The following is a 26,852-nucleotide window of genomic DNA, read 5'->3' on the forward strand; positions in this document are numbered from 1 at the left end:
TTAATGACTATTGTTTCAAATAACAGACAATACATGATATGTTAAGTTTGTACCCATCACTGTCTTGATTTATTACGTCAAACAATTTATGACTATTATTGCTGTTATTATTGGGATTTATATACTACTAGCCGTGTGCCCGATCTGAACCTCATTTTTTATGTATTTGCCAATAAAGCGCTGATATAACTGACTATTGACAAAAACATAAGCCTAAACACCAGTTTCCAAATTTCTATCTTTACAAATGACAAACTTTCATGCCCTATTTTATTTTCAAAAATTCTTTTCATATGCTCACCTACGTTATGTGAGGAACTCCTATGCAAAATATCATGCTTCTAGTTTTGTTAAGAAGATTTATTCTATTGCTTTTTATTATTGTATTGAACGTTAGTAACTGTATATAAAAAAAACTAGCTTCAATCGTTAGGGACTTCGCTTGTGGAATATGAATTCAAGTTCACCCCTACCCTTTCCCGCAGAAGGGCTTTGCCCCTATCTTCCACTCGTTGGAGGCTTAGGTCGCCGTTGAAAGCTTCGCTACCAAATTCCTACTTTTTTTTTTTTACATCTATATACATATGTCAGACTGGTTTGTTATCACGCTTGACGCCAGCCGCCGGTGCTCCCTCTGGGTCGCACAGGCCGTTAACGTCCCAACAACACTTACTCGTAAGTGCAACGAACACGCCCGTGCGTGATGTCCGCCGTGTGAGTTGAAGTGCGCCGCCACGAACAGCAAGTCGACCAAAGCGCCCGGCCGGATGTGGCAATGCGCTAGTGTGTAATTAAATGAGTAATTCCTCGTTTTAGAAACCAAAATAATAACAATTAAAAAATACTGAAGTATTATGAGAATTATGTGCAATTGTAAAATAATCATGTAATATCACAAAATTTAACAACTAAGTCAATAACTGGTCGTGGCTGTTTTCCCGCGCTCCACGCGTTTTGGCGGAGGTTCGCGCCAGATGCTTGTATGCTCGTTGGTTGGCGCCGCGCTTTTTAGCCAGTTGCCTTCCGGCGCTCACCAGGGACGGTTGCTATGCGCCAGTCGCGCAGACATCATCGCTCCAAAACCAGCCTCTAGGCGACATGGCGTAAGATAGCATCATAAGTAAGGGCTTTTGTATTCGCAATCCTGCCGCGTCACGGCGATCTACAGTAACTTTCATGTTTTAGCGTTTATTATCAAGTTAGGCTTTTCAAGGTTCATAGTTTATTTAACATTATTATATTTAATTTGTGTTATGTGTTCATAATCCAGCCGCTTCACGGCAGTCATCAGTAACAGTCACGCCTCGCAGTATATTTTTCACGTACATCTAAACGTATTTGCAATCCATCACGAACTTTCACTTATTAATATATTGTGGGCTGATCGCGCATTGCCGGTGATTTCGAGATGTTAACTATGGGCGCCACCACGTGGAAGGGCACGTGGACCCGGCGGAGTCTCTCACTCAGGGCGTGACGTAGCCCAAGTGGGGACGAGTTACCAGCCCTTTCTATCCTAGCTACCCAGACCTGGCCCGCTCTAGGCGTCGGGCACGCCACACTCCTAGACTCACTCACCACGTGATTAAATAAGTACTCACTTTATATTTATTCTCCAGATTTAATTTCACTAACACGTCTCTCTACACGCCCGTTACACGTTACACATTACACGGTTAAAAAGCCTGAGGCACGAATCGGTTTAGGTGAGGGCATGGTCCACACACGTGGCCATACTGCAAAGTATACTTATTACACGGTGATGAAAAACTCGACTGAGACAATTAATTAATTAAACAGCCCGCTGACCGAGAGCTGCCCCGAGGATGACGAACGAAAGCGATCTAAAAAGAATTAACGATACAGAAATTACTTGGTCAGTGATGAACAAAGGTTGAGGTCCCCGGGGTGCTGGCGCGTCTGCTCTCGGTCAGTGATGAAGATGGACTGGGCTGAGCTCATCGCTCGCAGGTGGCAACATGGCGCCCTTCGCGCCAACACAATTACCGTTACTGTATTCTACGACTCCGTGCCCCGGCGAAAGTTGAGTAAATTACAGATAAACATTAAAAATATATAAAAATTACTGACAATGGAAAGTTTGTTACTATTTACTTATTTAATGATAATTCATATAAAAGCATTCCTATCCTCGTCCAAGTCCGTGCCTGTTCGGGTCCGCCCGGGCAACGTCTATAGTTATTTAAGGTAACTTATTTAAATTAAAGAAACACAAGTAAACTACACAGCACTGGGGCGAAGATGGATGAAAACAACAAAAAGGCTTACAATTAATATTAACATAGCAATTTTAGGGATCGCCGCACTGCTTCTAAGCGCCCTCTTGTGGTAGTTCGTGGCGCGCAATTCAAACACACGACTACGTACATGGCGGTACAAATGCCGGGGAAGGGGAGAGGAATGTTGAGGAAACGGAGACTGACTAGGCTCATGGGGCGTAGCCCCGGCTGACGTCAATTGCCCCCCCCTCGAATAGCCGGTCATGTCGACGTTTCCGCTGGGTCGCCTGTGGGCGTGGTCGCCCCCTTATCAACAACAGCTGTGCTTCCTCGCGATCCCTCGGGGTCGTAGCGTGTATCGCGGAGCCGGAACTGGGTCTTGTGACGCCCGGTCTCCCCTCTCTTCCCGCGGTGTTTCGTCTTCCTGCGGTTCGGTTACTGTCACCCTGAACGTGGAGTCTGCCAACGAGTAATGCAGCGGCCATAATGGCTCGTCCGGCGAACCCGGCCTACTCTCTACTTCCTCCGGCCACCTTATCAGTGGTTGGGATGTCGACTGGCCCTCCGTCACTCCGGGCGTGTCCCTGAGAAATCCCCTGAAAGGCGAGACGTCACTCCCCGAGTCTTCGAACAGCCGCCTCGGCCGGACATCTGTGACTGCGAGGGGCGTCGCCTGTCCCGCCCCCAGGTCCGGGAAGCCTCTGAACCCGTCCCCGTCTGTTGGGGTGGACGTGACCAGCTGTGCGGCCGCCCTCCCGTCTGTCTCGTCCGCCGCCTCCGTCTCTCTCTGCCGCGTCCCTGCTCCGTCACGTCTCGTTCCCGTCTCTTCCGCCCAGCCCGCCGCCTCCGTCTCTTCCTGCCCCGTCTCCGCCTCGTCCGCCGCCTCCGTCTCTTCCTGCCGCGTCCCTGCTCCGTCACGTCTCGTCTCCGTCTCTTCCTGCCCCGTCTCCGCCTCGTCCGCCGCCTCCGTCTCTTCCTGCCCCGTCTCCGCCTCGTCCGCCGCCTCCGTCTCTTCCTGTGCCAAGCGCACATCGTCCCGGTGATATTTCGCGGCCCGGCCTGAGGGTAACTTTATCACGACCGCCGTGGGCCCCGCCTTGACCACCGCCACCGGGCCAAACCACTTTGGCGCCAGGCCGGCGCAGAAGTTGCGTCGGCCGGAGGAGAGGGGGTGGAGCCTCGCGTAAACCAGCTGGCCTGGTTTCAGTTCAGGGGGCGGGCGGGTCGTCTCGGGTGTGCGTTGTGCTTGGTAAGCTGCCTGGTTACGTCGCGCCCTATCGTGCGTCTCGGCCAATCGCCTCAGGCGTCCTTCGGGGCTCTCTACGTCCGGGTCCGTTTGTTGTTGCCGCACGTGATACTCCCCGGGGAGGGTGAGGTTCCGCCCCTGGACCATGGTGGCTGGTGTTTCGCCGGTTGCCGCGTTCACCCCGTCGCCGGATGCAGTACAGAACGTCCGGGATGTGCGTGTCCCATTGGGCGTGGTCATCCGCGAGCCTCAACCGCAGTTGAACCTTCACCTCTTGGTTGCGTCGTTCCGTGGGGTTCGCGCGGGGGTGGTACACGGGGGTGGTGTGTAGGATTACCCGCCATTTTCTCCCCAGCTGCGCCCACCGGCGCCCGACAAATTGGGTGGCATTGTCCGACAACAGGACCCGGGGGTACCCCCACCTAGGAAAAAACTCCGTTTCCAGGCTGCGTGCAATGGTGCCGGCGCGGATGTTCGCCAGGGGGTAGGCCTCCACCCAACGCGTGTAGCAGTCTGTCACCACCAACAAAAATCTTTTCCCTCGGGGCGTGCGGGGATATGGTCCCATTAGGTCTATGGCGACTGTATGGAATGGCTCGGTGGGCTGCCTGGGTACCTGCTGGGCTGTCCCGTCGGTGCGGCGCGCCTTGTGCCTCTGGCAATGTTTACATCTCCTCACGCAGTCCCGTACAAACTTGTTTACCCCTGGCCAGTAGAACTGTTCCCGCAGATCGCGTCGCGTCTGGTCTGCGCCGGGGTGTCCGGCTAGCCTGTTCACGTGATACATGTCAAACACCTCCCGGCGGGTGGCGGCTGGCGCGAACGTCCGCCATTGGCCAGCTGTCCCCTTAGGTCGCGCCTGCAGTGTCCCGTCCAATACACGGTAGCCTTCACATTCTCCGCTCCCGCAACGGCGCACGATCTCCTGTGTGTCTGTGTCCGTGAGTTGGGCCGCTCGCACGTAGGCGTCTAAGTCATCAAGCTCCGCGCCTGGCGGTAATGTCGGTATGACGTTAAGGTTTAGGGCACACAATGCGGCTTGGGTTGTCGGGGTGCGCGGGGTCCTGGGTATGCGCCCGCTGGGTGGTGGCAAAAGCTCCTCCCACTCCGCATCGTCACAGGCTGTGACGGTGACGTCCGGATCTCGCGACAGCTCGTCCGCTAGTTCGTTCTGTTTTCCCGGTACATGCTCGACTTCGAAATCTAAGGCCTGTAGAAGCATGGCCCAACGCGTCAGCTTCGAACGTCGCCCCTGCATCGTGGCCAGCCATTTGAGACATTGGCTGTCAGTTCTCAGTACGAATTTCTGCCCCTCCAGGTGTGGGCGGTAGCGTCTGAGGGCCCAAACTACGCCTAGACACTCACGCTCGTTCACGCTATACCGCTGCTCGACGTCGCCGAACTTGGCGCTTGCATATTCAATCACCCGAGGCTCGCCGTCGTCGCCGAGTTGTAACAGGATGGCCCCGATGCCCTTCTCGCTCGCGTCTGTTTGTACGATCAGGGGTCTGCCTGGGTCCAGCCGCGCGAGTAAGTGGCACTGTTGAAATCTGCGTTTTAGCTCGTCAAAAGCGTTCTGGGCTTCCACGGTCCACCTGAACGGACGTTTGGGTGACAGCTGTTCTGTCATCGGCGCCGCTACTACCGAGAACTCTGGGACGAAGGCTCGCAGCCAGTTAGCTAGCCCCAAGAACTTTTGCAGTTGCTTGCGCGTGCGTGGGGGCTCCTTGTTGATAATTACACTCAGCTGTTTTTCCGTGGGTCGGTTTCCGTCCGCGTTAACCACTAAGCCCAGGAAATCTAGTTCTGTGGTCCCCAGGTGGCATTTTTCGCGATTGCATGTCAGACCATGGCTCGCCAGGCGTTCCAAGACTAATGCTAAATGATGCGCATGTTCTTCCCACGTCTGAGACCAAACAATTATGTCGTCCAGATACGCGGCCGCAAACTTGCCCGAGTAGTTGTCTAAGACCCGTGTCATCATCCCTTGGAAGGTAGCGGGGGCGTCCTGTAGGCCGAATGGCATCGCGCAAAACTGAAATCTCCGCCCGTCTGGGGCTGTGAACGCCGTCTTGGGTCGGTCCGCCGGACGTATCGGCACCTGCCAATACCCAGATTTTAGGTCGAGGGAAGAAAATATCTTGGCGTTACCCAGGCCTGAAAGTGTGTCGGCCATGTTCAGCAGGGGGGGTGGGGCATTAATTGTCACTCTATTGATAGGTTTGAAATTGACACAGAAGCGTAGTTTCCCGTCTTTTTTTTCTGCCAACACGACCTGGAAATTATACGGACTTTCGCTAGGCTCAATTATCCCGTCATGCAACATGTCCTGAACCTGGTCTAGGATGGTCTGTTTACCAACGTGGCCGTAGCTACCGGGTGGGATAAACATTGGCTCGTGAGGATGGGTCGGGATGGCATGCTCAGCTATGGTGGTACGTTTCAGCGGGTCCGCGGACGCAAACACATTACACTGATGATCGAGGACCTGCTGGATGGTAGCACGAAACTCGGGGGGAACTCCGTGCTGGAACTCGTCGAGACTGACCTGGTTTACTGCTGGTGGAGTAGGCTTACCCAGCCCGTGGATGGTCCGCCGCCCCTGGGTGCCGACGTGGACGCAGCCGGCCCGGATGTCGATGGCTGCGTGCTGCTCGTAGAGCCAGGGTAGCCCCAGAATGACGTCATCACGTAACTGCTCCACCACCAGCGCCGTCGTGACGGACCGTTGGTCCCGCACGTCCACCTCCAGCGTCGCGACGCCCTGGGTGTAGCAGGCGTCCCCCGTGGTAGCCAGCTGGAGTTGGCCCGGGTGGTACTCGAAGTTGTCACGGCCAATCACGCGTGCCGCCACACAGTTGTGGCTGGCGGCGGTGTCAACAAGCGCGTGGACTGCGCGCCCGTTGACAACCACCGGAATGCGCAACAGGTCGGCCTCCGCCGCTCCCACGTGACCCAGGAGAGGCCCCGCCGCCGTAGGTCTGTTGTTGTTAGGTGAGGCGGGGGAGGTGGGCTGTCTTAGCGCGCCGCCCCCTGCCGTCCGTTTCCCGACGGCTGCTGCGCCGCGAAGTCAGGCCGGAACTTGTTCCTCACCGGGCAGTTCTCGTGCCAATGGAACGTGCCTGGTGGACACGTGTGGCACTGAGGTGGTGGGCTGCCGCCGGTAGTCCGTCTCCGCCATGTCAGCTGCGCGTGGCCGCTCGGTCCGGGTTCGTCGCGCCTAGCTTGGCCTCGGGTGGGCGCCGTGTAGGGCACCAGCGCCTTGGTGTCGGCGGGCGTCGTGTCTTCCTGCTTGGTGCTCAGGGTGGCGTGGATCCTGGTCGGTCTGACAGCTCGTAGGTCCTGCTCTAAGACGCGCGCCTGTTGGACGAACTCCTCTGCCGGACGCCGCGTCATCGGGCGTAAATACGGGCGAAATTCCGGGCGCATCAGCTCAACTACCCGCTCCAGCACTCCGGTAGGTTCTTCTCCGGGAAACAGCCGCTTGTACAGACGTATTTTTTTCATGATAAACGCCTCCGCCGCCTCCGTCGCGCCTTGCTCGAGACAATACAGCTCCGTCCGCACTCTCATCTCTGTCTTCACGTCCGCGAATCTGGCCTCGAACAATCTCGCGAACTCGGTCCACGGCATGTCATACTCCTGGACGATCTGCCACCACGTCTTGGCGTCGCCTTTGAGCGCGGTGCTCACCCTGTTCGCCCACTCACACTCCGGCACTCCGTAGCGATTCAGGCGTTCCCGACACGCGTGTACAAATCTCCGCGGATCGTCGCTGGTTCTGCCCGCAAATTCCGGTAGCTCCACGTGTCCTATGAGAGGTACCCTGCTCCGTGGTGTGTCGGCGGCGTCTCTCACCGGGCTGCGGCCTGACGGGCCCGCTATTCTCACGTGGTGGCACCACTGGCACGTGTACCACCCGTCTTGAAAGGAGATTATTTCGGACTTCGCGAGACACGCCGTGTGCTTGAACGCGCGACAGTTCCGGCACCAGCCTCCCTCCCGCGTCTTGCCCTCACACTCCGCATCCGTGCACTTCCCGTGTCCCGCCTCAAACTGATCCGCCCGTTCTGCCTGCTCGTGGTTCGGCTGCGCTTCATACTGTCCTACGCACACGCACGTGTCCGTCCACGAAGAAATCGCCGTCCCGCTCACCTGGCGCGGTCGCGCGCACATAACACAATATAAGCTATTCTTTTGAAACAACTCACTTGCCTTAATCGCGCCCGGATTTTTGTCAAGTCCGTGGTTGTCCGACATGGTCGTGTGGTGGTGAGGCCGGTCGATTGCCCCTCTTCCCTTCGCTACGCGACGCGACGCGGATGGCGGTACACACACACACTGACCTGGCCCGGCTGCTGTTGTCGCGAGGAATGCGGCCACCTGGCTGCTCGCAGCGAATTCCTGGAAGCGCGCGCCCGGCTGGTCACGTGGCCGGCGCGCCAGAGTCCCGCTATGCGCTCCGCGCGAACAATAGTTCCAGCGCGAACTTTAGTTCCGCGCGCTCCGCGTAACAACCGCCTATCTCACACGCTCGTACAGGTCTGGTTTTCGCGGAAGATGTAACTCGCCCCACGCTCTTGGGCGCCATTTGTGGGCTGATCGCGCATTGCCGGTGATTTCGAGATGTTAACTATGGGCGCCACCACGTGGAAGGGCACGTGGACCCGGCGGAGTCTCTCACTCAGGGCGTGACGTAGCCCAAGTGGGGACGAGTTACCAGCCCTTTCTATCCTAGCTACCCAGACCTGGCCCGCTCTAGGCGTCGGGCACGCCACACTCCTAGACTCACTCACCACGTGATTAAATAAGTATTTAATTTCACTAACACGTCTCTCTACACGCCCGTTACACGTTACACATTACACGGTTAAAAAGCCTGAGGCACGAATCGGTTTAGGTGAGGGCATGGTCCACACACGTGGCCATACTGCAAAGTATACTTATTACACGGTGATGAAAAACTCGACTGAGACAATTAATTAATTAAACAGCCCGCTGACCGAGAGCTGCCCCGAGGATGACGAACGAAAGCGATCTAAAAAGAATTAACGATACAGAAATTACTTGGTCAGTGATGAACAAAGGTTGAGGTCCCCGGGGTGCTGGCGCGTCTGCTCTCGGTCAGTGATGAAGATGGACTGGGCTGAGCTCATCGCTCGCAGGTGGCAACATGGCGCCCTTCGCGCCAACACAATTACCGTTACTGTATTCTACGACTCCGTGCCCCGGCGAAAGTTGAGTAAATTACAGATAAACATTAAAAATATATAAAAATTACTGACAATGGAAAGTTTGTTACTATTTACTTATTTAATGATAATTCATATAAAAGCATTCCTATCCTCATCCAAGTCCGTGCCTGTTCGGGTCCGCCCGGGCAACGTCTATAGTTATTTAAGGTAACTTATTTAAATTAAAGAAACACAAGTAAACTACACAGCACTGGGGCGAAGATGGATGAAAACAACAAAAAGGCTTACAATTAATATTAACATAGCAATTTTAGGGATCGCCGCACTGCTTCTAAGCGCCCTCTTGTGGTAGTTCGTGGCGCGCAATTCAAACACACGACTACGTACATGGCGGTACAAATGCCGGGGAAGGGGAGAGGAATGTTGAGGAAACGGAGACTGACTAGGCTCATGGGGCGTAGCCCCGGCTGACGTCAATATGTAGTTACATTCCTGTTTAAGAACTGTTGATCGTGTACTTTTGCCATTTCGTATTCAAATTCAGTCATAATATAAATTTAGTTGCAACTTTTCAGTGCTGCAGTGGTTCGCCACGGCCTTAGTTTTGTCAGTGCCGGCCGCATGATAGAACCTCTACACGCGTTTGCCGCCTAACCTGTTCGCGCTCAACGTCGGTGTGTTGAACCGACCGTGTAGAGACGGTCTGACAACCGACTCGGCCAGGGTTGGAACAGCAAGTGTATCAAACTGTAATAAAGTGCAGTGTCTTTTCAGTCAGTTTCCTTTTATTTCAAGGCGTCCTGGGTGGCCTGAACAGCCCAGGTAGTTTAAACTAACGACGCACTCCTGCCTGCAGCCACGAGGTCGAACCCCCCCCCCCCCCCCCAAAAAAAAAAACATCCTACCCTGAGATCATTTTCAATTCAATATTTATTCTAAACTTGATCAGGCAGCGGGAGTGGCGTCACGCTTTTATTATGATTGGTAGAGTAATCCATTTTAGCAAGCTCATTGCCACATCCCAACTGCCAAAAGCTTAACAAATTATATGAATATAGCTTATCAAGAGCACAGAATATAATAAACGAATGCGTGCAAAATGTACGCTATATCTAAGTATGACGCCAACCGTCGTACAGCTTGACAAGCTCTAAATTTGACGTATAAACGGATGGATTATATGTTGTGACTGAGAACAAACTTCATATATTATACATACATTGTTTACATTGTTTGCATGATGTTGATATCCATGACTTTCTTTGTCGGTTGTTTTTTGCCATGGTGATAATATTTTTTTTGTTCGTATGAATTGTGTACCATTAAAAAAAAAAAACTTGAGTTAACTAATTTGGTTCTATATCATTATACCTTGCTTTCACAATAGGTTATGGGCCCAGTTACGTGAAATTATGATATAGACGTAAGAAAACATGGTATTAGATATGGCAGCAGGACAAGCTCATAGCTCATTGCCGACGATCGAAAAGTTGGTCGGACGGGAAAACTATAATACTTGGCAGTTTGCAATGAGAACTTATCTGGAACATGAAGAATTGTGGCAGTGTGTCACAGGTGAAGAAAAGGATGACAAGAAGATTATGCGCGCTCGGGCAAAGATTATTTTGTCAATCAGCTCTGTAAATTATGTACATGTTCAAGACACTTGTACAGCAAAGGAGGCATGGGACAAGTTGAAGAATGCTTTTCAGGATTCAGGGTTAACAAGAAGAGTAGGATTGTTAAGGTCTCTAATTACGACTAGGTTAGAAAGCTGTACTTCTGTAGAAGAGTATGTCAATAGTATTATAACTACTGCACACAAACTCAGAGGCATTAATTTTGAGGTTAGTGAAGAGTGGATTGGAACATTATTGTTAGCCGGGTTGCCAGATGATTATAGGCCAATGATAATGGGACTAGAAAGTTCAGGAGCGCCTATTACTGGAGATTCTATTAAGACCAAACTATTGCAAGAAGTCCAAGTAACTGCAAGAAAACCAGGAGTTCCTGAACAAGAGTCTGCCTTCTACAGCTCCAAGGCGAGGAGGGATTTCAACAAGGGTCCCAAGTGTTTTGACTGCAATGGGTATGGCCACATAGCACGTCATTGCCCCCAACGATTTGAACGTGCAAGATATTCAGAGCACAAGGGCACAGAAAATAAAGGCGCCGGTCACCGTGCTTTTCTGAATGTTGTTCTCACTACAGGAAATGCTGATACTGAGGAATGGTACATTGATTCGGGGGCAACTGCACATATTACAAGAAAACTCAGCTGGCTATCAGGCACTCGTGAAGATACAAATGATCAAATCATGATGGCGGATAACAATAGACTGCCAGCTAGAAGCAAAGGAGATGTACACTTGAAGGTATCTGTAGCTGGAAAGGTAGATACTGTTAAGGCAGAGGAAGTTTTGTATGTACCTGATGTTTCAACTAATCTGCTGTCTGTGAGTAGAATTGTCAAGCATGGCCACACTGTGTTGTTCTCTGATAAGGGTTGTTGCATTTATGATACTAACTGGGAGCTGGTGGCTACAGGCTCTTTAGTGAACAATATGTACAAGCTGGACCAATCTGAAGAAAGAGTCAATTGTACCAGATCGGTTTCTGGCAGTGCTCTGTGGCACAGAAGGCTAGGTCATTTGAACCGATGGGGTATGAAACAGTTGCGGGATGGATCCGCGTCGGGGCTGAATTTTTCGAACGTGGACAGTGCTACATGTACTACTTGTGTAAAAGGCAAACAGCAAAGACTCCCATTCAAGCATCAAGGAACAAGGGCACTTGACACATTGCAGTTAGTGCATTCTGACATTTGTGGTCCAATGGAAGAGTTGTCGATTGGAGGTTCCCGCTATTTCTTCACTCTCATAGATGATTACTCTAGAAAGGTATTCGTCTATTTTTTAAAATCTAAAAGTGAAGTCACAGATACATTCAAGGATTTTCGATCCATGATTGAGAGACAAACAAATAAGCAAGTCAAAATATTGCGTACAGACAATGGGGGTGAATATGTCAACAGTGGACTATCGATGATCTTGAAGGAACTTGGAATCCAACATCAGACCACTTGCCCCTACACACCTGAGCAGAACGGTCTAGCAGAGCGACTGAACCGCACTCTTGTGGAGAAGGCACGTTGTTTGCTCATCGAGGCAGGGCTGGATTACTCTTTTTGGGCTGAAGCAGTGAACACAGCGGCTTACTTGCACAATCGTTCCCCTTCCAGAGTGTTAGCTGGAAAAACACCAGAGGAGGTCTGGAGTGGGCGCAAGCCAGACTTGCGACATCTGCGAGTTTTTGGGTGCAAAGCCTTTGCACACGTTCCCAAGCAAAGACGTAGACGATTTAGTGAAAAGGGTGAAGAATGCATCTTTGTAGGCTACTGTGAGAACTCCAAAGGATATCGACTTCTCAAACAGGGAACTACAAGAGTTATCAAGAGTCGTGATGTAGTGTTCATTGAGAATGAAGGAGTTCACAGAGTTCACAGTGAGGCTGAAAAGGATGTGTTTAAACCTATTCCAACTGCATCTCTCCAGTTAAAGGAAGACATTCCCATCATGGTACCAGATGATGTTGAAGACAATTCATGCCATGAAACAGATAGTTTGAATGAATTTAAGGGTTTTGAGGCTCAAGAAGGCTTCAGTCAAGTGGGAGACTGTGCAATTGAAGACTATGTATGTAGCGAGGAACGAATTAGTGATGATACACAAGATCAGCGGCTCCGACGTTCTGGTAGAGCCCAGAAACCAAAACAAATGAAGGACTTCATCATGTACAAGGTTAATGTTGACTCTGCTGATCCTCAGACTCTGGAGGAAGCTCTAGCATGCTCTGCGAGAAAACATTGGATTCATGCCATGAAGGAAGAAATTGACTCATTAAGACAGAATAACGCATGGGAAATCGTAAACCTATCAGCTGACAGAAAACCCATCGACTGCAAATGGGTATTCAAAACCAAAAGGAACACAGAAGGAGGAATAGAACGTTATAAGGCCAGGCTGGTTGCAAAGGGTTGTGCTCAAAAAAGAGGAATTGATTATGAAGAGACATTTGCGCCTGTAGTTCGTCACTCGTCAATAAGGATAATTTTAGCATTGGCTGCAAAGTATGACCTAGACATTGATCACATGGATGCTGTGACAGCCTTCCTACATGGAGATCTTTCGGAAGATATATATATGACTCAGCCAAAAGGTTTTGAAGAAGGTGAAGAGAAGGTTTGCAAACTTTCAAAGGCAATATATGGTCTTAAACAAGGTAGTCGAGCATGGAATCAGAAGCTAAATAGAGCTTTGGAAGAGATTGGGCTCTCTCGTTCAATGATAGATCAGTGTATATATTTTAAGGAAGAAAGTGGGAGCATCGTCATTGTAGCTGTCTATGTTGATGATTTACTCATTGCCTACAACAACAGCCAAACCAAAAATGCCATTAAAAATGGATTGATGGAGAGATTCAAGATGAAAGATTTGGGAGAGGTCAAATGCATTCTGGGAATAAGAGTTACACGGGACCGTACTGCAGGGAAGATCTGGATTGATCAAGAAGGTTATATCAAGGAGGTGCTGTCCAAGTTTAACTTGGAAGAATGCAATCCAGCAGTCTGCCCTAGTGACATCAACCAAAGGCTGTCGAAGAATATGGGATTGCAATCACAAGAACCTGAAGAGTTCAGCAACGTACCTTACCAAGAGGCTATTGGAAGTTTGATGTATGTTTATCAGGGAACCAGGCCCGATATTGGATTTGCATTAAATGCAGTTAGTAGATTCAGTAGTAACCCCTGTAAGGCTCACTGGGTGGCTGTAAAAAGAATCATGCGTTATTTGAAGGGTACAGCAGATGTCAAGCTTGAATTCAGTAGTAGTGAATCCAGTGACATTACAGGACATTGTGATGCAGACTGGGCAAATGATATCGATGATCGACGTTCCACTACTGGCTACGTTTTCACTATGCAAGGAGGTGCCATTACCTGGAGTAGCAAGAAGCAGAGAACTGTAGCGCTGTCAACAGCAAAAGCCGAGTACATGGCACTCTCCGCAGCATGTCAAGAGGTACTTTGGCTTAGAGGATTGATAGGCGAGTTAGACAATATTTGTTCACATGGAGCAATAAACATTTTGTGTGATAGTAAAAGTGCAATTGATTTGGCGACATCACCTGGTTATAGAGCAAGAACCAAGCACATTGACACAAAACATCATTTCATACGTCAGCTTGTAGAAGACAAGGTGATCAACGTGATTCATCAAGGTTCTGTTGGCATGATTGCTGATGTGCTGACCAAAGGCCTGCCAGTCACCAAACACCGTTTCTGTGTTCAAGGAATGGGACTCAAATCAGTGACCTAATACATTCACAAAGTATGTTCTAGTGGGAGTGTTGTGACTGAGAACAAACTTCATATATTATACATACATTGTTTACATTGTTTGCATGATGTTGATATCCATGACTTTCTTTGTTGGTTGTTTTTTGCCATGGTGATAATATTTTTTTGTTCGTATGAATTGTGTACCATTAAAAAAAAAACTTGAGTTAACTAATTTGGTTCTATATCATTATACCTTGCTTTCACAATATTATATACCTATGGTATTGGCCATAGCAGTCAATTGTTACCAGAAAACATAGATCGTAAAGAAAAAAGAAAACATAGAAAGTATAGATCGTTCACATGTTTTGTATTGACGTCGACCCAAGTGTCTCCTCGGCTCCCTCAGGCCGTTATGCCTCGTCAACGTCCTCCCTGTGTGTCCCCAGTGGAGTGCGACGGCCAGGGACGCACCCGCGTGCGCCCTAGCATGCCAGTGAGGGTTATGTCTGTGTATATATATTTGCAAACGATCAAGGGTCTTAAATGTAAATAACTTATTTATTCATTAATGTCTCGTGTATGTCTTTGTAAATAATTCAATAACTTGTTCTGAAGGGTTTCGCCGTAGTATGTAATCGCAGCCTGGCGCGCCGCGGGACGGAGCTCTCTCCCACGCCGGCCGATTTCCCCTCCCTCCCCGCCAGCCGCGGGCGCCGGCCCGCGGGCGAGCGGGGAGAGGCAGTCGCGTCCTGGTCTCGAGCGGAGACAGACGTGTTCGTTGCTCCGCGAGCCGCGCACGTTGCGCTCGGAATTGAACGTTCGCTCAGTCCGCAGTTTGTCACGGCAGCTGAGCTGCCACCGCGAATCAGCTTAGCATTGTTAACTTACGAGTCATCGGGAGACGTGTCTAGCGGGCAGTTTCTACAACGCGAACGTGGTGCTACGAGTCTCTGAACTTTTCGCCGTCCACGGAACATTACGTAACGGGCCGCGTATGTACAGCGCTCCGTCTTCGGGCCCTCTCTCACTGGGTCAGCTTAGCATTAATAAACTTTACGATTCGCGCCGAAACGTATTTGAGAACCGCCCCGTCATCAGGGAGTCCGTGTCGCCGTGGTAGGGCACTTGTTCCGCGACGGTTCCGCCAGGCTGTGGCAGGACTTTATAAGCGTTAATAAAAGACGGCTCGTGAAATTCGTTAATGCCGTGTTCTGCTTGCGACAACCTACCAACATTCCTCGCAATCACTTCACTCTCCCTCCAGGTCCCGCCTTTCCCGGTCCCGGCCACGTTGGCCTGGACCCACACCTCTCCGACGAGGGCAGTACGGGCATAACAGGACATTTATTTCAACGGGAAAACGGGGACCAGAAGCCGAGGGACGTCAGTATATTAACATTATAGCTCTTAAAACTAATGTTCAAACTATTTAAAAACGACTCAAAATTTTTCCCAGGGAATGCAAGTACAACACATACAAAAACACGACATAAATCACGAACACATCTATACAAATTTCCGAGAGAGAAAAATGTATTTCTGGGAGCACTTATTTGGGAAAATATTCTGACGGACGGATGAAGGCAATTTGTAAATAGCTTGGCTATATGCGTGGCGTTGACGGACGAAAGGAGGCAATGTCCGCTTTTAGTGGACTGTCGTCTTTGTGGTGGTTTGCAACTTTCCCAAACAGGGCCGCGCACTCTCGCGATATGTGTACCTACCTCTGTATAGGGATATTTAAGGGCTGAGGATGGTCGGTACCCGCCACGTAGTCGCCTCGTGGCATGCACTCTAATTTCTCGCCCAAATGGCGGCATTTTTGGGCATACTGTATCAGGTTGTATAACTCAACTTGCGTCCAGACAATAATCAATCGCACACATAGGTAATAATTCTTTGAGATTTTATAGCAAAAGATTAAAATTTACAAAAAGGTCGGTGGTCGTCTCTCGGGGCGTGCGCATCTCTCTCGCGGGCTGTTGGCTGGGAGTTCCCTGCGCCCTATTGGGTAACCGAAGGCTGGCAGTACGTGTGGGATTTGTGTGCGTACTGGGGGCGGCCTAGCAGTGCCAACTGCTACTGACAGCGTCCCGCGGGTGGCGGATACGGGAGCCCAGCTCGAGAGTTTCAATCTCGCTGGGGTGACTGTGAATAACCAATAGCAGTCCGCGGACCAATGGCCGGCCTGTGGAGTCGTTATCACTGCTGTCGAGGAGAAAAGTAGCCTGAATGTAGCTCGGCGCGCGGCAGAAAGCAGTTCCGTCAGCGAAGGCACCGCAGGGGAGCTCGATGTGCCCTGGATGCGAAGTGTAGACGAACTGCGGGCTGGAACTTGCGGAGCTGTGGACTGCCGCGCGCGCAACGGAACTGAACAGCATCGGAATTCTGAAGGAAGAGATGGCGGCGCCTTCAAGTTGGGGCCCTGTTGGAGCCAGTGGTAGCCTGGGCGGCGCGACCTTCAACCGACCCGGGAATTTGGGGGGCAAGAGGGTCCGACTCGCAAGATACTTCATTCGCCTGAACGACTTACCCCCACCCTGGCTTGAAAGGTCGTTGGCTGTTGACTGGAAGAAGGAAGATGAAGATGGCGCAATGTCAGGCTGCATTTCGCTCCGAGAGCCAGCAGTTCGAGCCGGTTTACTGGCTCGTCTGCCCACTTCTGTTTTAACTGTGGCTGCCTGGGCAGCTGTGGCTGGGCTGACGCGTGAAGTCGCCCGCCCCTGGGGGTGCATGCGCCCCTGGTTAATAATAACCCAGGAGCTCCCAACTTTAAATGCGGATCGCAAGGCCCAGGCACCCAACTCCAGTATGGTTGATTTTTCAGCCCCTCCAACTCTTCTTACCTGGACCCTTCTTCCCTCTTGTCCAGTAGTTACCTGCTTGCTTAATGCATGTTATTTGATCCCCGCATGAACCGGCCCAGGGTTTTCCCTGTGTCTATGCAGGTTTTACCTGGGTCACATTAGCTAGCTTTTAAGCTAGGCGACCAATGGGGCGTCAGTCATGGCGCCAATTGCAGCCATGGCTGGCCAGTAAACCCCAATAGCACACGATGCACGCGCCCTTGTCCTGCATGGTTAAAAACCCGAATGGTAGAGTGTATAGGCTTCGGCCTGAGACACACTTTGGTCCTCCTGGACCCTCCCCTACACACTTAGATTAACTTAGGCTAGGAAAAAAAAAATTACAAAAATATTCTGACACTTGTGAACTACTCTTTGCAGAAGCAAGGATTGAGTTCAAGCACAAGCAGATAAAATTTTTGTTATTTTGACGTGACAACGTCTAATAAATCGATGAACGCCGGCTGCACGCACGAAAAATTGGTTGTCTGTAAAGTCGGTTTACGGACGATAGTTTAACGTGACAACGTCATAACAAAACATTGATGAAATGATTGATCCAGAAGAAAAGGAAATATCATATTCGGCCTGAGACTGAGCCGTAATAGGTTTTTGCAAACAAACCATTTAGGCATTAAAAATATTATATTCTTTGAGGAAGAATTTTTTTTTTAATTTTTCTATCTTTTGTATGATAAAATCTACCTCTGCATACTTTTATGAATAAAATTGAATCATTTTTATTGAATTATCACTATTTTGTATGGATACAAAGGAGTGAAATGAAATGTGCAATTGAATTAATAAATTTACTTTTATTTGCATTCATTAATTCAAATATATATTTATTACTTTTGAAATGTTGCATGCACCATATTTATTTTTACAATTACAAAAGAAAATTTCGCAGGTGTCAGGTTTCGAACCGACCACCTTCAGTTAAAGAGTTAGGTACGCTAACCACACGCCCACGAGGCTATACTAAGGTAACGTAGTTTCAAATGTTATATATATATATATATATATATATATATATATATATATATATATATATATATATATATATATATATATATATATATATACAGGATGAGCACAAAAGAAGTATACAAAATCAAAAATTCATAAAATCTAAACGGTACAACATACGTGCTTCAAACCTTATATAGTTCATAGAGAATCTCTGGAAGTTTTTTTTAACATATTACAGGAACTCGATGTGTGCTCCTCTTGTCACACGGCAATCGTCGAGACGATATTCGAACTCATCCCACACCCTGCACAACATATCGGTAGTGATGGACTCTACCGCAACTGCAATTCGCTGTCTTAGCTGTGGCAAGGATTGTGGTAGGGGCGGGACAAACACCATGTCTTTGATGTAACCTCACAAGAAGAAATTATAAGGGGTTAGGTCTGGTGGGAGGGTACATCGACTGTCGTCAATATATATATATATAACAAAAAATACTAGATTCTACACTTATTTCTATTGCCTTTAGAAATCCTTAAAATAATTATGATTTTTTTTGTATGGAAAAATGAAGTATAGAAATACGCACTTTAAAACTATGTATTTCTACATAATTCTATACTCGAAGAGAAAAATTAGAATTATATAATTTATCATGCACTTCTACAAAGTTCAGAGGTGTGTCTAATGTCAGGAAAATACATAATTTCGTTAGAAATGAGTTTTATCTTGCAATTTTTTTGCATATAAATTATTTTCACCAGGATAAACTTGTCATTTGCTGGACTGTCCTTTGGGCGAAACTAGGAAAGTTTATGCCCGGTGAGCTCTCTATGAGGGATCCTGGCCACATGACGAGAGACAGCAATTACGAATTGAAAAACGAACGATACAGAACGATGTTGTTTTGATGCAAAAGGTACACTTTTCATGGTGTTATGGCAGTACCTACTCAGCCTGTTATGTTTCTATGCTGGATCACGGTCCTGCTTACTTGTAGAACATGAATTGTACATCCGGTTTATGATTGGCTCGTTGCACCGACATACATTAGTTACATACGTCTTGCTGGGGAGACAACATAGCATAAACGCCTGTGCGATGAGGAGTATCGATGGTCTTCCTCAATGTAGTCACATTTATCAAGACAGGCACTCTGATTATCTTTGGTGCTTTTGGCTCCCAAACCCCACTCTGAATGTCTGGCAGTTTAAGAAGTTATGGCTCGAATGTAATTTTCTTGAATAAAATTCTTCTGAAAATAATAATTTATCTTAAAAATATCTTTCGATTTTTTTTTTTCCAGTATAAATTTTTTTAATAAATGTTTGAATTTTTATATTAATTTTTTTTATTCGATGGAGCTGTTTAGTTGGTGTCTTCTAAATTGTTTGGATTTGAAATCTTAGTTGATATTTTTTTTTAGTTTCCTTTATTATTAACTTCTAGTTTTTTAATTTGTTTTTAAAAAAAATTCAATTATGTAGCTATTGTCATTTGATATTTATACTTTCTCTCTTTCTCTCTACTAAATTAGTACTCTGTGTAAAATGGCTGCCAGAGAAGTTGTGGAGAGTTGGGAAGATATTGAAGAGACTGGGGTAAATGTAATATTTTTGGACAATGCCTAACAATGGTTAATTAAATTTGTTAGGTATCAGTTTTAACTTCTTTAGAAGTGCTACTCACCGATGATTATTACCTCAATACTAAGATTACTTTCTACATTAAAATTATTATTTTATTTTCGTAAAAATGTTTATTTTTTTTTGTATTGTGACTTTAAAATAGTGTGTTTATTTATTTGAAAATGTGTCAAGTGTTTATTTTTATTTTCAGTGGCAGGTTATGTTTGCTCAAAATTAATGGTGTTAGGTTAAACCTTCAGTAATCTGATCCATAACTATGTTCAAGATGTTTCTAAGTAGAAGGGACGCTGTTGTAATTGTGTTAAATAAAGCTAACGACTGAGAAAATGTTAAGTCTTTCTTGTAATGACAGGTATTAATATATTGCTAATCCTGCTGCTGTTGGGCACAAGCTCAGTGGTTAGCATTCCACCATACTGTCCCCTCACTCTCGAGGACCAACTATTTTATTATTCAGTACTCTCTCCACTTGTTCCTTCCACCCCAAATTTCTTACCTCTTCGTAAGTATTTGTAGCTGCTGTTGGTCTCTTTATCATGTTCCCCCTCCAGTTACGTAATGGTAAAAGTTCTGTGTCGCGTATACATATCCAAGTTTATCACTTGATCCTGATGGCATAATCCTGTTGTACATAATATTTGATGTTTTAATTTAGTAGTACGTGGAAAGATCCTGGACAAAACCAATACTTATAAAAATCAATTATGATTGTAAGTCGAATACAATTGAAAAAATTTCCACAAGACGACATTATTAGTTTGTATCTTGATATTTAACTTTTTGTTGGGCCAGGATCTTTATACGTACTAAATTAAAACATCAAGCATTATTTACTACAGGATCATCACATCAGGATCTAGAGATAATACTGGATATGTGATACAGACTATTACTCATGTAACTGTAAAGTTTGATTTCATGCATTTTACCACAGTGTTTGTATTTTAATTAATCTACTTATGTTTTCATTGACACACATAAAGTAAAAGCAGTTAGGTATTAAGTAACCAAACAAAATTGCACTTAAGTTGTTAGTCGCCTTATTTCATAGAAGACGTTATTCGTGTTTTATCATCAGTTAGGTAATTCTAAAAACAAAGTGAATTTTTTTTTATTTCTTTTTACACAAAATAAGTAAAACAGTGTACCGTATGATTCTTATTATTTATTCTGATTTTTTGTCCCCACACAATTCTTTGTACTTTCCTTACCGTTCTCCTTAACTGTCCCATGTTCCATGCTAAACTGCACACTCCTCATCCAACGTATTCCATTCTTTAATCCCCCACCTCTTTTTGCCTTTTCCTATAAAGTTTGAGTAGTGTAAATTAGCTTCCTGTATCCCCCACCTCACTCATAACCTTTACTTGCAAAGCCATAGAAGCTCTTTCAGAAATAGTAGATTTAATTACTGCTAATGTTGCTTGACTATTCTGCAACTCAATTCAAAGCAACTCAATTGTGGGAGGAACCACAAAGACCAGGGAAATTCTTTAATATAAATCAATAATAAATATAAATGGAAGAATGCTTGAAATTGGTTTAAAAGAAAAGTATTCCCACAGAAATCCAATTAAAGAATGAGAAAAAACAAAAAAAATATATTGGTGAGGGCAGTGTAACAGCCTCTGCAGGTAGGCAGTGTGGCTGCCGCAATTGCTCCACTCGCTCGCCAAGAATCAAAAAAGAAAATATTTGAGATTATTTGGCTGTCACTATATTAATATCACCTTTAATTACATTTTCTAAGTTCCTTACTCTACGTGATATATTTTGCAGAGATTTACAGAAATGTTAAGAAATTTTTCCTCAGTTTTTTTTTAACACATATTTTTGATGTTATATTACACATTTTCCTTGCCTCATATTACATATTATTATCATATTCATATTACACATTTTCCTTGGTTTTAATAGCTCATTGCTGTTAGTGAGTTTTTCAGAATAAAATGAGAACTTACATTGCACTTTTCGGAGATTTTCAGTAAGTAGATAGGTAATTATTTTAGCAAACTTGAATGGTCTCAAACCGGTAGGCCATGCATCACATAGCCTTTATGGAAGAATAACAGCAAGATACAGTTACAATGTGAAAAACCATTAGAATTTTGGAAGTAGTATAAATGTAATAGTGCTGTAAATGTAGTAAATTAAATTAGTGCTAGCCAGTTGATCCCAATTACTGTGCATTATTTGTGTGTTCCATCCCAATGCATGAATAAGAATACAAACCACGCAGTGTGCATGTACAGTATCTAAAGGCAGAGAATAGATATATCTTATAAATGAGACACGTTTAAAACATACAAGTTTACTGGCAAAAAAAACTGCTTGTATAAGTAATAACATACACTGGAAATTTAAAGAAGTAGTTAGTAATTATAGATGCAGAAACCAATATTATGGTTGTTAAGACAATTTTTTTTCGAGACTGCCACTTAACTGTAAGGTTTCCAATAAGTTAAATGACTACAGTAGAATTGTATATAAAATTAACACTATACAATGTATATTTATTTTTTTACTAATTGTAACTTGTAGATACTAATATTCAAGTTGTAAGAATTTACCAATATAATTTTTACGTAAACACATATTTACAAAAACAAAATGTTTTTCTAACATTAAATTTCTGCAAATATTGTGTCCTCAAAATTAATATTTATTGTACATAAATAAAAGCTGCCAAGAGGTTTGGTTGAAAATAAAATTGTAGTCTTCCATACAGTTAAATTTTTCTTGTTCTGATTTTTTAAAATAACGTAATAATTTAATTCAGAATGCAAGAAAAATTATGTTGGCTTTAATCATCGTTGGTTTTGTTGCATTCCATGTAGTTTATTAACTAGACTAGTAGTTCTCAAAGTGTATGCCAGGGTGCGCTGGTGCACCCTGGGTATTACAGAGAAATGTGTCCAGTTATAAAAATAAATATCGTTACTCTGTTTTATCATTTCATTACATAATATACTATTCTGTTTACTATCACATCATTATTTGTTGTTTGAATGACACTACAGGTTTTGCTTGAGCAGTGATTTAGTCAGTACTGTAGTTGCCCTTCACTGATTGTAAACAAGCATATTACTCAGAAATTTGTGTATGGTGTGCCTGCAATTATTTGTAGGGTTTGAAATGTGTCTGAATTAAAAAAAAAAAAATTGAGAACCTCTGAACTATACGAAAGGGGTAATGCTGGCCGATATGAATATAAAAAATTACACTGACTTTGTTAAGGATAATACACATAAAGAATGATTCAGTATAAATGTAGGTTATTTTGTCAAATAATTTGCACATGTTGTGGTAAATATACAGGGTTTTGTTTTCCTCTCTCTTTTTTCCTCCCCCTATCTGATTGTTCAAAAGTTAGTTGCAGTATTAAGGCACAATACTACATCCCAGAGGAACTAGTTTGGCCACCCTGATTTTGGTTTTCTGTGTTTTTCCTCAGTCACTTCAGGCAAAACTTGGCCTTAAAATAGGCCATGACCAATTTTTTTTTCCTCAGTATCCTTGAGTTGTTTGAGTTGTAGTACATCTTTTATGACCTTGATGTATCACGTAAAGTCCAACTATAAAGGACAAGTACTTCTTCTGGACTTAACACCAAGTGTATACATAGAATCATTTTGTATTTGTCTTCTCCCTTTGCTTTAATTAACTTTTATTGCTTTGATTTGCATGTAATTTTGCGAACGTGTTCAAAGTTATTTACCTACTATTTAAATGACCCGGTTTTCTTGAACTTGTTCGAATTGAGGTTTGTAGCCATGTTACTGTCATGTCCATGTGAGTTTGCTGGGAAATGTTTTTGATGTGAACTACACAGTTTATAAAAAAATTATGAGAATATTTATTACTAGTTTCATTCATTAAATAAGCATTTTATCTGTGGTAAAATTATTCTTTTTAATGGCTATAAAAATTAACATTAAATGGTGCAAGCTGAAATACACAAGTTTTGGGTATTTAACATTCTTTTACAGTGATTCCTCTGTGGTTATATATATATATATATATATATATATATATATATATATATATATATATATATATAGAGAGAGAGAGAGAGAGAGAGAGAGAGAGAGAGAGAGAGAGAGCTGTAGAGTGTTTGCTCAGTTTAGGACTAGACCAGTGAACGTTTGCTGTTTATGCTGCTTCCTACGTGTGTTTGCTTCTTTATTTTGCAGATACTGGAGACTGGCTTGGTCCCGTCAGACCCGCCGTCCCCTGAAGACTGTGACATTGTGAGGTGGGTGTTCTCTCCCCGGGTGTGCGTTGGAGGAGGTGTTCCATTTTAGTGCCGGTCTTATGTGGTTCTCTTAACCTTTCAGCAGGGGGGTGATGAACGGTCCCATTATTTTCCAAGATGACAGCTATCGATCTCAATATTCATCTCAAGAACCTACTGTCAAGATCCTGAAAAGGCCGCAAAAGAACATGAATGGAAGTAAACATAGTGTAGTAATGAATGGCGACGCCAAGCCGAGGCAGCCGGTTAAAACGCTGCAGCAAGTAAGTGGTTGTTACTTTTTTAATATTTTTTTAAATAGCATTTTCCTTCCATTCTCCCCAGAAGTGCACTTAAACTCCACAATTAACTTTTTTTAAATTTTGGAAATTGGCCCTATCTATTTAATATTGGTCACTTTTGATCTAAGTGTTTTCTAGCAGAAATAATTAAGTGTTGTAAAAGTAGTAATTAGGAATACCTAATAAACTCTACTGTTATATTGTTAAATAGAAAGGGAAGGCCACACCGAAAGTAGGGTAACAATATCTCAAGTCAGACTATTGGAATTGCATGTGTCAGTTCATTGGTAGTAGTCATACTCTAAAAAATTCTGAGAACATAAAGAAGGTTACTTTTGACATTGCCTGGCAAGCCATATGTTTAGTTATGTTCTTTTGCCTATTGCATTCGACAAGTGTGATCGCTACGCGAGTATTTCCATCACACCCTATTTTAAGTAGCTGATTATTTTGTAGTATTGAATTGTGTTCTTCTCTCAAGCTGAGTTTCCGACCTTAAGTCACAAGCTGTGTTGTGTGTTAGCTAAGCATGTAAATGTTTCTGTTCAGGCTCGGTTCCATACATGTGGATTTTTCCATCATTCCTAGAATAACCTCTACCATTTAACTTGTATAGTAACAAAGACTTTTGTGTAAATTGAATAGTCTCATTTGTAGTGGAATGTAATTAAATAAAACTTTTACTGCTTTATTCAATTATTATTACATATAACATTGTGTTGTATTGGAAAAAGAACCTGGAAAACACTGAGGGGATTCCTCTCTTGTGATCTGTCTTGTAGCTTTTTTCGCTGGCGGGTGAATATTGAGCAGGTTATCCAATTGCTGTATGTTGCTGTAAGTGCAATGAAAATTAAAGATGTAGCATTGCCTACTGTTGTGGGTATTTCAATGTCTAGGTCTTTATTGTCCATTTCAGCGGGAACAAGAGTACGCGGAGGCGAGGCTAAGAATCCTGGGTGAAGCGAGAAGTCCTGAGGAGCAGACAAACGTTCCCGCAACGGACAGGTGAAGTATATTCGAACTCTTTCACAATATGCTCGAAGGGTGCATTTTAAATTTGTTAATGTCATATTTTGTGTTTACTACTAATGTATTTGTTTTAAACTGTGGAAAACTTAATAGGTATTTAATTTTTTTTTGTGTGGATGAAAAGAGAAATATGAAATATTTTAAATAATCCAACATAAAAAGAAAAACTTCCTCCTTGTTCCAGTTAGACTTGTAGGCTGTTGCAACTAGTGCATTCATTTAAAGAAAATAAAATAAATTGCATATTTGATGAAATCTGAGTGGTTTGCTTGCAGTGCAAGGTGAGCATCTCATAATAATAAATACTTGGGTTAGTTGACTACAAATTTTGAGTGATTCCATGTTTGAACTGATTGTTTTGATTATCTGTTCCAAATGATACTTATTCCTATTTAAAAGTAAAGTTTATTAAGAAAATGCCAGTCTAAGATGTACTGTGAATTATTGGTTATTGCCTCACATTTCTTTTCAAAATAACAAGAATGTGGTCCACTAAATATTTACAGTACCTTTTTTCACCATATATTTTTAAAGATTTTTTATTATATATATTCATTAATTATGATTTTGCCACATGTATACAACTAAATGGCCAATAGAAATCTTTCAGTTTTAAAATATTTCCTAGACTAGATCAAAACTGCAATTTCATTACAAAAATCTGAACATAACTTTGCTCAACGACCATTTTACTTTACAATAGTCTTTTTTATTGCGATTATTTTCCTGGCATATGCACTTAATATCCTGCCAGGGTGTGTTAATACATGCTTGTGCATTTGAGCATTTGATTTATTTTAAAAAGTTGACACCAAAATGGAAGTATTTTATATATATATATATGTGTGTGTGTGTGTGTTTGAATCACTTTTGAGTACCCATTTTTCACAGTAATCAGTGGAATTGAGGATTCGAAGAATCCAACTGACCCAAATCTCATAAATACGTGTGTTGAAACATTGGCTGTCATAAATAATTATTCATGAAAATTTTGATACACTTTCTTGTAGGTATCCAATGCATGGCGTAATGCATGTTTTTAGGGTTTGTGTTGTATATCCATTTCTGAAGTCATTGACACAGCCACATTACAAGGTGAATGATTTGCTGTTAAAGACATTTCCTATCGCTCTTCATTGTACTTGTATAGCTATAGAATTTTTAACTGACACAATATTGTACTTTGTGTTCGGAAACTGCATGCTGCGGTGTAGATTTGCACTGTGCTTGCACATCTGCCAGTTGTGTGAAATGTGCCAAACTGCAAGATTTAACGCTCCACCACTTGATGAGAAACTAAGGCTAGGTACGTGGTCATATTAATCTGAAACATTGGAATAGCATACTTATTAGGGATGTACCGATTCGAATCCCGATTAACTGTAATCGCCCGATAATAGAGAATCGGTAATTAATCTTAATCTGTGATTTTTCAACCGATTATTTATACAAAATTGTCAACATTTTCTCATTATATTTATCATAGTTATCGCTTAGCATTATAAGAAAAACATGCCAATGATATTAATATATTCTTTTAACGGTAAATAGTAAACTCTTTTAAGATTAATTCATGAAACACCGTTCAGACTGTAGGCCTACACAAGCGCTGAAAGTTTCAGAAACTTAGTCGTCTAATAAATTAAATTACTCTTATTTTATTCAATTGACGATTTTCTTCTAGCATGTATGGCTAGTATTTCCATTATTGTTAGCTCCATGTATCAAACAACTGCTTTGAGTACCGCTTGTAAAAAAAATACAACACACAAAACAGCATAAAACACAATA

General features: G+C 44.3%; 1 protein-coding gene across 6 annotated transcripts in view; it reads left to right on the forward strand.

Moving 5' to 3' along the window:
- The first annotated feature begins 19,380 nt into the window (after positions 1-19,380).
- LOC134534094 (SUZ domain-containing protein 1) overlaps positions 19,381-26,852 on the forward strand; it is a 34,729-nt gene continuing 27,257 nt past the window's right edge. For 2 of the 6 annotated variants that reach the window (XM_063372136.1, XM_063372133.1), the window contains exons 1-4: positions 19,381-19,445; positions 23,687-23,748; positions 23,831-24,011; positions 24,949-25,037. In XM_063372136.1, coding sequence (XP_063228206.1) covers positions 19,395-19,445; positions 23,687-23,748; positions 23,831-24,011; positions 24,949-25,037 — 383 coding nt within the window. In that variant the 5' untranslated portion in view covers positions 19,381-19,394. Of the gene's footprint in view, positions 19,452-23,686; positions 23,749-23,830; positions 24,012-24,948; positions 25,038-26,852 lie in introns of all 6 variants that reach the window. The other 4 variants (XM_063372135.1, XM_063372131.1, XM_063372134.1 and 1 more) reach the window with 3 other exon arrangements.

This window comes from Bacillus rossius, chromosome 7 (assembly GCF_032445375.1).
Source record: "Bacillus rossius redtenbacheri isolate Brsri chromosome 7, Brsri_v3, whole genome shotgun sequence".
NCBI lineage: Eukaryota > Metazoa > Arthropoda > Insecta > Phasmatodea > Bacillidae > Bacillus > Bacillus rossius.